The sequence below is a fragment of the Dioscorea cayenensis genome, chromosome 5 (assembly GCF_009730915.1).
Source record: "Dioscorea cayenensis subsp. rotundata cultivar TDr96_F1 chromosome 5, TDr96_F1_v2_PseudoChromosome.rev07_lg8_w22 25.fasta, whole genome shotgun sequence".
NCBI lineage: Eukaryota > Viridiplantae > Streptophyta > Magnoliopsida > Dioscoreales > Dioscoreaceae > Dioscorea > Dioscorea cayenensis.
This window is the reverse complement of record NC_052475.1, coordinates 28,136,115-28,150,798: the sequence shown is the minus strand read 5'-3', so window position 1 is coordinate 28,150,798 and position 14,684 is coordinate 28,136,115. Positions and strand designations below refer to the sequence as shown.

General features: G+C 31.0%; 2 protein-coding genes across 2 annotated transcripts; one reads left to right on the top strand and one right to left on the bottom strand.

Annotated features, from left to right (window-relative positions):
• Nucleotides 1-6,481: 6,481 nt before the first annotated feature.
• LOC120262331 (non-specific lipid transfer protein GPI-anchored 8-like) lies at nt 6,482-8,157 on the top strand. The gene is made up of 3 exons (XM_039270424.1): nt 6,482-6,852; nt 7,663-7,719; nt 7,923-8,157. Exons 1-3 carry the CDS (start codon nt 6,522-6,524, stop codon nt 8,012-8,014), a joined length of 480 nt encoding a protein of 159 aa, XP_039126358.1. The 5' UTR covers nt 6,482-6,521; the 3' UTR covers nt 8,015-8,157.
• Nucleotides 8,158-12,595: 4,438 nt separating this feature from the next.
• On the bottom strand, nt 12,596-13,384 carry LOC120261649 (pectinesterase inhibitor 7-like). Its single transcript, XM_039269617.1, has one exon. It carries the CDS (start codon nt 13,328-13,330, stop codon nt 12,716-12,718), a length of 615 nt encoding a protein of 204 aa, XP_039125551.1. The 5' UTR covers nt 13,331-13,384; the 3' UTR covers nt 12,596-12,715.
• Nucleotides 13,385-14,684: the final 1,300 nt, after the last annotated feature.

The window sequence follows — 14,684 nt, the reverse complement described above, 5'->3', positions numbered from 1 at the left end:
AATATACAAAAGTTGGATTAATAATAAAAGAGTGGTTTGTTTCAAAGACAAAACATACTACTTCATGTATCATTTTGAATATTTGATAAAAACTATAAATTTGCAATTATATGAATAGTAATTTTTATAAATATGATTTAAACATTAATAAATAGCAATCTTTGTTAAAACCCCCAACCAATAAATTATTAATCACCTGCTTACCTCCCTTAAGTCAACCTAATAATCCAAAATAATAATAATAATAATAATAATAATAATATAGTTTAAAATGAAGCTTCTTAAATAAAAATGTATTAAATCAGTTAATAGGTATGACTTTATTCAGCTATAACTGCAAAAACATTGTTGAACTTTTTCTTTAGTCAAATAAGCTACCCTTCTTGAATCTTTTAGTTTGCTTACATAAAGAAATCATTTAATGCGAAAGACTATCCATGCAAAAATCAAGTCTTTTATTATTATGTTTACACAACCCATCTTTACTTCTAGAACTGTGAGTCAATTTGTAAATTTTAACCAATTTCTAGAACTTCTTCGACCAATTATCGATAACTAATTTCAAAAATTAATGATTAACATTTCCATTGTTCTAGAAATTTGAATTTTTGTTATTCTAATAAAAACTTTATATCTCTTTGTAAAAGTGAACTGCACATTTCAAATTACTGACCGCTGAATTAACATCCAAATGCCATTATTTTCTCTAACCCCTTTCACTCTACCATCTCCGTCACACGACATGATCTCAGCTTCTCTCCTTCTTTCCTCTTTTATAAAAGCTCAACCGTTCTTTCCTCTTGCGCTCTTTCTATTTTTTATATTTTATCATCTACGGACACCTACACAGCTCATAAACTGATGAGTAATACATGTATCAGTTTTCCATAGAACTCTAAATATAGTCTTTTCATATAATTTTAGTAGTGCATTATAGTTAAAAACATAATTAAAAATTTAATTGTGACAAAAGCAATGAAGAGTTGGCATCATCTATTTGACTACATTATAATATGTTAATCACATGCATATATTAAATATATAAAAGAGATTAGTGGGCTATAAGTGCAAATGCTCTTTTCCATATAAATACGTTGACGATATACTGACCCCTTTATAGATATTTAAAAGATACCCCAAATAGAAAAGAAAAATTAGAAATTGTATATATATATATATATACATAATTACAATTATTCATGAGGCTATATATATGAAAAAAAAAGAAAGCGATGGTGTTTCCATTGTCATTATTTTGGGCACACAAAAGATAAGATAGGGGGCACATCAGCACATGAGTGGCTGTTTTTCTGTTTCGAGATCATCTCTGATTAATCAATCTTTGTCTCACACTTAAATTATAAAAGTGCAGATGATTTTTGAAAATTTTATGGCATTTCCTATTTAGTTGCTCATATCTTAAATTTCATTAACACTTAATTTGAACATTTAATTCATGAGATAGAAAATACAATCGTAAGTTAAGATATCTGAAGCAAAGGCATAATCTAATAATTTTACGCTACTGTGTTTAAGCGTCGAATTCAAAACTCTCCTCGACGTAACGTAAAACCCATATTTGCTCATCAATTTGTATTATGTTAAAATACATTACGTCAAAAATAACATAAACAATCTACTTTGATCGAGAAAAATAAAATAAATAAAATAATTAAATTTTAATGTTTGAGAAATAATTTGGATATACAGTTATGTTGCATTATTTTTACTATTCATATTATGTGTCAATGAAAATTACTAGAAATAATAAATAATAAAATTATAATTTTTATATAAAAATTTATTTTTCTTTAATTAATATAAATATGATCAATATTTTTCACGGTCTATTTTATCAATGTACATTATCACGTATTTCTGAGTTATAGAAATGATGTTAAAAGTCCATAAAATTAATAAAAACAAGATGAAAAGCATTGATTATGTGCCACACTTTAGTCTCATAAAATAAAATAAAAATTAATTTAATAAATGTAACAAGCACATATATAATTAATGACATACATTTAACTGGAAATTAAACGGCAAGGTTATACATTTTCGACAAATGCTGAATGACACGAGATTATGATTGTAAATTTATATTTATAACTAAAAATCGGTTACCACCCTTGCGTTTAATGGATTTCAAATTTGAATAATAAAATTTTTATATCAACACTTTTTCATATTAAGGTCAACGCTTTGGACCAAAGACATGTTGGCTATCAAGAAAAAAGAAAGTTATAAAACAATAACTTTAAAACTTTATTCTATGATAAATTTCTTTCTTCCAGAAAGAGTGGTTTTCTCTCCATCACCGTCACTATCACTTGGATTCATGGTCCTCTAGAAATAAATAAAGAAAGAACATTTAACAGTTCATACAAAGATAATATTGCAACTACTTAGAATTTTATAAGCACACAACGAATCTAAGTATAATTACTTTTTATGCTAACATCTTTATCTTGGAATGCCCATTCATTCATCTTATTGAAACACACATCATCATAATGAATTTTAATATTATCTAGAATTTTGGCAAAGAAAGAAGACATTATTCTTAGAAATTTCAACCAACTCGTTTGAAAGGTTGTATTTTCTTTGGTGGTTACCAGAACATTATAAAGTCGTTGCTTATGTATGCTATCTTCATTTACATAACCACAATTTCAATGTTAAATCACAGAAAAAGAATCTTGACATCAGTCCTTTTATATTCATTAGTTTCAAGTTTCAACCATGTGACTCCTATGTTTGTCAATTTTTAATAATCCATCAAATGTTTTAATTAAAGAACTTTGATGGTCATTCCTATTTTATTTATTTATTTAGATGACAGGAATAGAATCATGAGCGTGTATACACAGATCAAGAATTGATCATCCGGTCAATTTATTCTTAACTCGTGACACAAAATTTGGATTGCAAACCTGTATCCATAATTGGGATCCATTGTCATAATCGCATCCAATGTGATTTGAATTCGGAATTTGAAGTTTTCACATTAATATATATTTTTAATTTTAATTATTTATTATTAAATTAAATTGTAAGAAAAAACTGAAGAATAATTCTCATATATATTCCTAGTAAGCATTGAATCAAATATGATATGACACATACATCACCAAAGCTAACTATTTTTTGTTTTTTTTTTAATGGGAAAGGTTTATTAGACAAAAACAACCTAATTATTGATATTTAATAAAATTTATCCTGTTAAGATTAGATTAAATATTTATATTTCAGTGAGGGCAGAAGCGAAAGTAAATTCACCTATTCATCCAATTATTAAATTTTAGAGACAAGGATTTGTGATGTATATCAGCGTCTTGAAGAGATCCACATTATTGTGTATTTAAATTTGTTGGGTTCTGCCTTAATTAGTGGGCTGCCAATACATGGACGTAAGCCCACCCAAAAAGAAAAAAAATCTAAAAACATTGAAAGGGTAAAAAATAGTGAGACTCAAAAAAAAAATAGGAAGAAAAAGAAGAAAAGGAAAAGAAGGGTTTGAGTAAGGACAAGCAGATTAAACTGTGTAACAATATCACGTCTTGTCTAAATTCTTAGTGATGAATTCTTATAAGAAATTCTCCTCGTCTACCATGTTTTATATCTCATTTTATCTTTCTTCTTGATGTTATCTTAGTATCCTCTTTAGTGATGATTTCAACTTTGATTTGAGCTTTTGATGATGCGTTGATGTTACTATAATTATGAATCTTTAGTTGTATTTAGAGAAAATTTTTCTTAACCCATTTTTGAAAAAGGTGAAATTGCTTCAAGTGGTTTAACCTTCCAATTAGAGGTTTAATTTCTGCTAAAAATTATGTATTGCATTTCTAATTAATTGCTTATTTGTTTGGCATCCTTTTAATTTCCAGTGCACAAAGGGATTGTATCTAATTGCTGATTAAAAAGAACAAAAATTAAACGTGTTAGACCACATTTGTAGTGGTGGGCCTGGTGGATATGGTGGCCCAAACTCAAAACCAGGGAGTAACATTAATTAAGCCAATTACCCAAGGATTAAGAGGTCGTTTGGTATGTGGAAAAGTAAAGTTCTGAAAAACTTTCACACGTTTGGTTTTAATACAAGTAATGCAAAGTATCGGTCTTCATCTAATTACTTTCCCTTTGACTAGGAAAAATGATTCACAGGGGGAGGGTGTGAAAATATTAAATGAGTGAAATTCCGATACTACCCTCATTTAAATAATTATTTATTTATTTTTTCTTGATTTTAAAAACCCTAGAGCAAAACCCCTTCATTTTTCTTTTTTTTAAAAACTCTAGGGCAAGAGAGATCACTCATTAGATTTTTTTTTATATTCTTTTTACTTTTTTAATATATTTTTTTTATATTTTTTTGGAATTAGATTTTAGCTTTTTTATGGTTTTAATGAATTCATTTGATGTTACGATGATTTGGTGATGGAATTTTAACTTTATATATATATATATATATATTTAATTTTACTAACTAGAGTAATCAAGGGCAAAATTGAGAATACATGTAACTTTACATAGAAACCTATTCATACCAAACGAAAGAATTAACTTTACATGCATTTCAATTACATTTTTTTATTATACATACCAAACATTGTTTTATTACTTTGTAGGGAAAATAATTGCAGGGAAAGACTTTACAGGGAAAGTCTTTCCCTGCAAAGCACTAAATGGGCCCTTAGGGCCTGTTTGATATGGGGAAAGTAACTTTCCTGGAAAAGTTAAAGTTGTAAAATGTTTTCATGTGTTTGGTTGTAAAAGAAATTTTGTAAAGTAATGGTCAACTTGCAATTATTTTCTTTTGACTAAGGAAAAGGATTTACAGGGGGAGGGGCCTGCAACGGATTACATCATGGTTTCTTGGAAAATATGAAATATATAAAATTTCAAATTTACCCCTTTGTAAAATAAAAATGTTTTTCTTTTGTCATGTCTTCCTTTTAAGAGCCCTAGTCTTAGCGAAGAACTCCTTCACTGCTTCTTACTTTTCAAAACCTTGGGATAAGACAATCTCTATTGGTTAGTCATATAATTTTTTTGTATTTCTTTTTAAGAATTCATACGGGAAGCATGCCTCGTGGATCATCAAGTTCGGGTAATTATATTTCTCATAATAGAAGAGCATGAGTTAAATACCTACTTTTGCCGGGTATATGAGCAACTTTCTTAATTTATTTATATATAAACATTAACTAATGTAAAAATTAACCCATGTACTTAAGGTATTGTTTTATTCTACTTCGTTATTATTAAAAGATAAAATTGAGAATAATCATAAATTTTGTGAAGAAATATTTTACAGAAAAAGTGTTTTACTATACCAAATTGGCCCTTAATACCTATATATGTTACTAGTATTAACGGATATCTGAGTTAAACCTTTTTTTTTTTTTTGTTTGTTAGTTTTTTAGGACAAATTCTATCTTAGTATCATATTAATTTAACTCTGGAAACAACAATATTGATTTTTATTTTTATTTTTGTTTTTGAGAATTGTGGATGAGACTTGATTTTTCATTTTTAAAATTTGAAATTAATGAACTTTCTCTTTCTTATCATTTTCTTTAAATTGAATAGATACATGTTGTCTGAACGTATTTTAAACTTAAGATATTACAGATCACTTATAATTGGATTTGTTAAGGATATTATTTAGCTTTGGTTAAATTTTATTGTTTTTAGTAATAAAGACTCTTCTATGAATTAATTTTGATGGTATTGCTTTTTTTTTCTTCAATAAATTATGATTTATTCATTTTTATTTAAAAAAAAACTAATTCTAGAAAGGAAAAAAATGTAAGCAATGTCTGCTTGAAGATAATTTAGACCTCCATGTAGCATATTCATGCAAGGTTTAACTAGAATTTTAAACTTATTCTAGTTAAACCTTGCATGAATATGCTACATGGAGGTCTAAATATATATTACAATTCTAGTTAAACCTTGCATGAATATTCTAGTTAAATCTAAATTATCATGCATATTCTAGTTAAACCTTGCATGAATATGCTACATGGAGGTTCAAAATATTCATGCAGGGTTTAACAAGGATATTTTTTATCACTCTCCCTCTCTTGAAAAGTGAAAAATATCGATCTACATGAAATTTAAATTGAATGTTAATGACTTAAGGATATATACAAATTAAAATATCAATTCTCTTCTAATCTATACAAGTACAATTACCCATCTCTATGCATTATATGTATATGAAAAAAATCATCCATTTTTTAAAATATATATATATATATAAAAAAGTTAAATTTTCTCCCGTTATCCTCATCGCAATATCTTCGCATCTATCCCGGGATTTTCTCCAACAATAAAATCCCATACAATGCATGAAGTGCATCCAAATTCAAACACCTCTTAAACAATTACCAGAATTCATATATCTATATCTATATCTATATCTCCCTCTCTCTCTATATATATAAATATCTACATATACAGACAGAAACACTGATCAGAGAGAGAAGCAAAACACCTTCTTGATAATAATGGCTGCCATGAAGTTCATCACTTTGGTTACATTAATAAGTGTATTCTCATCGTCTACCGGAGCATACCATGCAGCTGCCGGCGGTGGCGGTGATATACAACAGTGCCTGCAGAAGTTGATGCCATGTGAACCATACCTTAAGTCAACGAGTCCTCCACCGGCGACATGTTGTGTCCCATTGAAAGACATGGTGGCTCATCAACCTGCTTGCCTTTGCACCCTATACAATGATGATGCTTTGTTGAAGAGCTTGAATGTCACCAAACAGGATACTTTGAATATGGTTGGTAACTGTGGAGCCAAGGCTGATACTAGCCTCTGCAATAATGGTATGCTTCTCAATGTTCTATACATGCATGCATGCATATATATATATATATATATAAATAGTTTTGTTTCAATAGAAAATTAAGTTATAGATATGATCATATATATAGTTGATGGTTAATTTTCTTCGGGTTATAGCGTTGTATGTTTTTTGTTGTTAGCTTCTTTATTGTTACACAGTGATATATATATATATATCCCTGCCTCTTTTAAATGTGAGTTTAGATTTTGTGTTTGTAGGTATATATATATTTCTTTCTTTTTAGGCTTTTAATTAGTTTCAGTTAAGTGAAGATTACATAACAGAGTACTCTTCAGTACAAGAAGTTGTTAATAGTATTTTATCTATTCATTAACTTTTTTCTTACTGTATATTATAGATGCCAACCTCTTCAAAAATCCATCAATCGTAAAATAAATTTTCTGGGTGAATGTTTCAGAGTTTTGTTTAGCTAATTGTTTGTTTATTTTCCTTCAAAACCGTAGTTCTTTTTTGAGTTTTTTCTTTGAAGAGAATATGCAAACCCTACTTTTCTCTTTTAATCTCTTATCAAAAGCCCAAAGTAGTATGAATGTCAATAGTTAATCTCTTCTCTTTTGTTTCTATGTTTTTAGTGTACATTAGTGAAAGTGCGATAGTTTTCTTTAACCAGTTATTAACATTCTATTTCGGAGTCATTTGTTCATTACTTTTTTTAGATTGTAGTAGTCTTTAACTAGTTACACTTGTTATAATATAATGCTATGTAGTTTTGGTCTACTACATGCAAGCAAAACTGCTACTATGGATTTTTCTTTCAATCTCTTTGCAGGTTCAACCCCAGTGCCTCCAGTATCTCCTTCCAATCCAACCCCATCTAACCCTGCAGGTATTAATCATAATGCTCTCATCTTGATAAATTTTCCTAATAGAAAGCTAAATGATCTTTGTTTCTTTATTGGTTTTAATGAAACATTTTTCATATATGCATTTCATTTATATGGATAATGTGCCTTCTTATAAATTAATATTTCTTATTAGCAGTAATAAAACTCACATGATTAAATTGTTTTTTATTATTTCTTTTTTCAGGTCCATCAGGAAGTGGAGCCAGTCTTGGGAAAAGCTTGGAGGCTGTGATTATTATGATTTTCTCAGGCTTTGTTTACTTTGTTCTTGCATGATCTCTCTGGATAAATATCTCCTTTATTTGTTCTTTCCTTCTTAGTATTGTTTTGGTTTGGATTAAGAGTCTATTTCTAGCATAAATTTAGTTTAGTATGTTTGTTATCTTTCTCTAATTCAAGCTCTAGACTGAAATTAATTTCTGTAATCCTTAACATGGATTCATAAAGCATTTGCTTTTCTTATTTTTCTTATTTAGTTAATTAAGAGCAATATGAATAATCAGAATCCGTTGATTTAGTATTTACATGTGATTTCTCTACTTTTGGTCTGTTATGTCTTCCGCAAATGCACTCAAGTTTTTTTTAACGTAAAGCATTATAATTAGAACTAATTATTTCATTAACAATTATGAAAATCAATGGAGATAGTTACTCACAACCAACTAGATATTTTAAAGTTTTTCTGATGTTTCTTTATTTAAATCTATTAGCAGATTAGTTGTTAATTAATTGTGCTAGAACCGGTCAATTTTTTTTTCTTTTTCATTTTGCTTTTATAAATTATTGAGATATTTATTAAAAATATCAACGGAATTTGTTCAAAGTGATGGAGACTTTCGAATAAAAAATATTTTTTCGGGTGGTCTATACAGTTGGGATGGTACGTTTAATCACTTAGAGCACTGCACTGTCAAGGTGAAAGATATGGGTTCGAGCCTTATCACTCCCGAACTATGAGCATCAATTCATCTTTCAATTCTTTGTGAGATATATATATATATATATATATAATAAGTAATATCAGGTTTAAATCCTATACATACACTGAAAGAAGTTTATGTTTTTATAAGGTTTCTAATGCCTAACCTAAACTATGTAGGTCTAAAATAAAAGATATATGTATATATATAATTAAAAATTTATATTAAAATTTTTTATCTTGATATGTGAATTTTATCCGTCCATTAATTGAAGTGGTTTATCCATATTTTCAAAAAAAAAAAATTTATCCGTCCAGACAAAACAAATTCAAGTTGGCTTAAACCCCCTCAAGTCGGCAAATTAATCGAGAGATCAACTTGTCATACTTGCAGTGCAACAAGCAATATGGATAATAAGATGGACCCAACTAAAAGTGGTCCTGGTTAATATATAGGAAACCTAGCTAGCTACTTTGAATCTAGTCTTCAACCATGCATCAAAGTCTTAATCAAGTTAAGCTAAAACTTTGGGACTTGGGAAGATTCTAATCCCACTTGCACGTTCATTTCTTACTTACTGGAGTTTGCTGATCCCTTGGGGTTGGGGTGAACTTGTGCTTCTTTCTCTGGTGATGGATCCCATGCACGATGTTAACGTGCTTGGTTTTGTTCATGCATCGTTTATGATGTGTTTTTGTTTGTTTAGAGGTACAAATATGAATGTGAAAGTGATTGCATAGTAGAAGTGGGACAACGTCTGGATGTTGGTACAAAAAAATATCAATTGCAAAACTATTAAAGTAGCGTGAAACATTTAATAACATCTTAGCTTGGGATCATGACAAAAATGTCCTATAAATTTTATTGGATCTTGTTTTATGCATTAAAACACTCTGGAAGTGAGTAATATTTATTAAAAAATAAAATTAAATCTGTCATGGCCCAACTTGGTCCGTTTTCTTTATATTTTCTTTTCTAAGCCAGCACAGTGAAGTGAACTGCAAGCGGTCCCAATGGGGGGCAACCTAGTTGCCTAAAATTTGCATCTATTAATCTTGGCCTAGATATATGACCCTCAAGTGGGTATTTAATAAATTTAATTAAATTATTAGATGCCACTAGCCAAGATATTCTAAGTGGTTAAATTATTGGTTGTGAAGATATTAATTTGCCTTAATAAAATCTTCTAATTCTCCATAAAAATGTTGTCATATTAATTGGTCAAGTTTTGCATGATTTCATTGTAGCTTATTAAATGGTGGAATTAATTATATAGAGTGGGAAACATAAGTAACAATAAATCTTATTAATTTTTTTATTAAAGTTTTTATTTATGTAGACGCAGACCAATGGTGATGGAACATGTCCCCTATCCTGTGATCATTTTCTTTTTCATTTCTTTCATTTTAAACACATGATTACACTTACATTTAATAATGCAAGTTTATCATCATAAATCTGACAGTTGCCCCAAAAAATTGACAGCGTACACTCAAAAAACCATCAATTTTTTTATATATAAATGAGGATATTTTAAACAGAGGTTTACACCTCTATTTAGTAATTAAAAGTTTATCATCATAAATTAGACAGTTGCCCTAAAATATTGACAGCATACACCCAAAAAAAAAAAATCAATTTTTTTTTATATATATAAATGAGGGCAAAGCCATGAATACTCAACCATAGAGTTTGGAGAGATTCAAACCGAATAATTTTCTTGGTTGAGCACTAACATTTGGTTATATTTAAATTTGAGCACCAATATTCAAAATATGTCAAAGTGAGTATTAACATTTAATTTAGTTATATCGGTAAGGTTGTTGGGGTTTTTCGGCGAGAATTCAATAATGTGGACACAAGCCATACTCTACATCATCTTCATCCATGGAGGCTGCCACAACAACAATTTCTCCACGTGCACTTCTCCGTGTTAGCTGCCACATTAGCATCTTCACCCTCTTTTCTCATCATCTTCTTCTCATTTTCTCCCACATAGTTGGTAACCTAAGAAACCAAAAAGGTGACATTCATTCTCAGACTAGCCTGAGGTCGCCTGCAGCAGGCAAATGATGGGGCCTCGACACTAGAAGGTGTCGGTGTTTCACCAGACAAAGCTCAACCGGCGTTTCATCAAACATAAATGAATGTAAGTGTATTTTTCTAAATGAATTGTGGGTTTTTGTTGATGTATATTTCTCTTTTATTGTTTCTTGATGAATTGTGTTACTTTATGGATCTCTATTGAAATGGTTTACTTTTCTGCAATGTTGGTTTGCATAATGTATTTTTTTTTGCAATGTTGGTATGCAATGTATATTGTATTTCTATAGTAAAATTAGTTACATCCCACGTATGTGTGTTTATTTATATATAATTCAAGTGATATATCTATAACAAGTGAATTTATTCCTTGTACTCCACTTTCTTTCATCTCATTTTTGAAATCTTCACATTTGTGTATTTCTGTATGTATTCCAACATAATGGCGGGACATGTACATGTATTTCTGTTAAAATTTAGATAACCTAATTATTCAATTGGAATTAAGAAAATAAATTTAGGAGATAAACAAAAGCAGTACATGAACACATGGAGGGACATGTACGTGTTGTTTTTTTTTTTAAAAAAAATTTGCAATACATGAAAGATAGGCACAAATGAGCTACCCTAGCTAGTTCCACAAAAATTAGTGCAGTAATGTGAAGCTTCCTAGGAATGTGAAACACCGGTTGAGCCTTGTTTGGTGAAACACCTGCACCTTCCGGTGTGGAGGCCCCACCGTTTGCCTGCTGAAGGCGACCTTAGGCTGGTCGGAGACTGAATGTCACCTTTTTAATTTTCTTAGATTACCAACTGTGGGGAAGAAAAAAAGAAGAAGATGATGAAAAAAAAGAGTGAGGAGGATGAAGAGGTTGATGTGACAACTAGCATGGAGGAGAAGTGCACATGTGGAGAAATTGCTGAAGTAGCAACCTCTATGGGTGAAGATAATGTGGAGTCCAACATCCATGTCAATGAATGAAAAATCCCAACAGTCTCATCGGTGTAACCAAATTAAATGTTAGTGCTCACATTGATTCAAACCTTTGACTTTACGCGTGAGAATGGAATAAAATACAAATCTGTTGTTGTTGCAGGGATAATTACCTATATTCAATAATATTAATATTTTTTAATAAACAATAATTACATAATTTCAAAGCCAAGCAACAACATACATTTGTTTTATTGGTTAGTGTTTAAGTGAAAAAAATAAATTAACATACTGCTTTTTTAGGATGAAGATAAATTGTAATATAATTCTAGCCAATTGTTTATATATGTTTATTTTAAGAGGAACTAAAATTTCATGGTTTTATTATCTTTTAACTTAAATACTTTTAGAACCTTCAACAAAGATATGAAAGATATTTAGCTATAAGGCAATATAAACATTTTTGATGGATGTCTTCACGTGAGCAAGCATACGCACAAAAGGACAAGTCTCTCTTCACAGCAGTATTTGTCAATGGTACCTATTTATATTCACAGAAGGGCAGATCATACCAAATAATTGAATGCATGCCCAATTAGTTGTTGAAGAGAGATGTGTTCTATTTTCAGTCACACACTTTCACAGACACAAAACTCATTATCTTTCTTTCTTTCCAGAGTGCAGTGTCTCATCAAAATGAGACTCAACTTAAAGACTATGTACTTATTTTAGAATTATATTATTAAAAAAAATAATTATTTTTATTTTATCCATACAGATACTCTATTGCATTAGTATATTATTAAATTATTAATAACAAATGATAAAAAATTTAAATGCAAAATAACAGATTTTCACTGTACTAGATTTCTATGAAAAGAAAATAATTTTTTAAAAAAAAAACTAGTATTTTATATTCACAATTTCCACTCTAACAAAAGCAAATAACAGACACAGTACTGAGACTGGCAAACTCTCAAGCAACAATTACTTTATATAAGTAATTATCAAAAGACGATAATTATAACTAATAAATGTACAATCCAACGGCTGTAAAGCGACGAGGCGAAGAAGCTGAAATCAACGGTTAGAAACGAGCTTATTCAAAAGAGCAAGGGCATTACTGGTAAACTTGTGGGCCCACCGGATCCGCCCACATATGTCGGTCTTCAACTGCCCAGGCACAGCCGCAAATCCATCCGTACACGTGTCCTCATTCGTCATCACGGCGCTCATCCACGTCTGTGCGTTCGACACGCGCCAGGCAATCTCCGTTCCCACAGTCGACGGCGCCGTCAGCTTCCCGATCTCCGACGCCGAGCTCCGTGCGAGATCAACGGCGTCGCCCATGGTCTCGGCGCAGTCTTTCAGGGCCGCCGCCTCCCGACCGCCCTCTCCGACCACAGCCGTGCGCCGGACGGAGGAGATGTGGGAAGAGATGTAGCGCAAGCGGCCGATAGTGACGTTGGTGGCGAGCCAGGCGAGGCGGATGGGGTCGGAGTGGACGGAGGCGGCGTAACGAGAGAGGGAGGAGAAGCAGAGATCGGGGTAAAGGGTTGAATCGCAGCTCTTTTTGATGAAGGCCAGGGAGTCGTCGTCGGAGCCGGAGACGAGGGTTAGTGTTGAGATCGAGGCAACGAGGAGGAGGAGGAGGAGGAGGAGGAGGGGGCCAATGGCGGGGGATTTTGGGGCCATTGCCTTTGGATTAGGATTTGGTTTTGGGGATGATGATGGCTCGTGATAACCGAGGAGAAGATGAAGGTGAGGTTTATATAGAGGAGATGTTGAGGGTTGAGTGGATTGAGGGTGTGATGTGGAATCACGGGTTTGCCACCATTCATTGATGGAAATATCGAGATTGCCATTCTGAATGTGATTAATCTTTTAAATTTTTAAAAGATAAATATTATGCTTCCATAGTAAACAATATATATATATATATATATATGACTTGTTTGAATTAGCTTATCAAAAAAGTGTTTTTTTTTTTAATTTAGTTGAAGTGCTTCTCCAGAGTATGTTAAGCACTTTTTGTATTTTCGATTTGGATTAGCTTTTATGTAAAAGCAGAAGTTGTAAAATTAAGCTAAAAACAGTTTTTTTTTTTTTATAAGCTGGTCATTACGAGTTTTTGAAAAAAAAATATTTTTCAGTTTTTTTTTTTCAGTTTTTTCAAAAAAGTCAATACAAACAACATTTTTGGAATCCAGAAATGCTTAACTTATAAAAAAAACATTTCTGGGTTTTCCAAAAACCAATACAAATAAAACAATATATATATATATGAAACCCAGAAAATGATGATTATTGTTGAGGAGTGGGTCCCGTGGTTGTGGATTATTGACAGTGATAAAGAGAGTGTGAGTTTGTGTGCGTGCGTGGCGTGGGCGAGTGTTAAGTGGGGAAAGACACGCCAGCTTCCCATTGAGGAAACCGGGCTGCCTTCAACTGCGGCGTGCTTCATGGAACTGCTTCCCATGAACATTGGGTCCTTTTTATTATTTATTTATTTATTTTTGTTTTTTTTTTTAAATAAAATTTGAGATATTTCTCTATTTCTTCTCAAGTGGAAACATGATTGATTTATATGCACGCAAATAACCAGATTGATATATATGGAAGGGTCCACGCCCCTGCAGGGTATATGGATTGAGAGGAGTCAAGGATAGTGATGTCTCTGGATTTAATAATAATTTTTTATTATTTTCATTAATGGATAATGGAAACGCATGCGCGGGAAACCATGGCGGCTCCCCATTCAGACACCGGCGATCGTCAAGTGCGGCGTGCATTCAGTGGAAGTTCTCAATTTAAGGCGGATCTAATGGGCAATAACATCAATGATAATAATGTTTGAATTTTGGAACACAATTACACAAATTATTATCACCTAACTCAAATTATATAACAAATGTATTTTTTTTAAAAAAATAAAAGATAGATGACAAACACTCTTTCATTTAAAGAAAATTGGGGGAGTGCACAAAGACAAAGGATTTATGTATATATATCAAGGTCAAAAACCTCTAGATACAAGTGATAAAGATCC

Excerpts from the sequence above, each read along its gene's own strand:
- LOC120262331 (XM_039270424.1), top strand. The coding sequence starts at position 6,522 with ATGGCTGCCATGAAGTTCATCACTTTGGTTACATTAATAAGTGTATTC. Across the intron at positions 6,853-7,662 it reads TACTAGCCTCTGCAATAATG|GTTCAACCCCAGTGCCTCCA; the intron begins GTATGCTTCTCA and ends ATCTCTTTGCAG. Across the intron at positions 7,720-7,922 it reads AACCCCATCTAACCCTGCAG|GTCCATCAGGAAGTGGAGCC; the intron begins GTATTAATCATA and ends TTCTTTTTTCAG.
- LOC120261649 (XM_039269617.1), bottom strand. The coding sequence starts at position 13,330 with ATGGCCCCAAAATCCCCCGCCATTGGCCCCCTCCTCCTCCTCCTCCTC.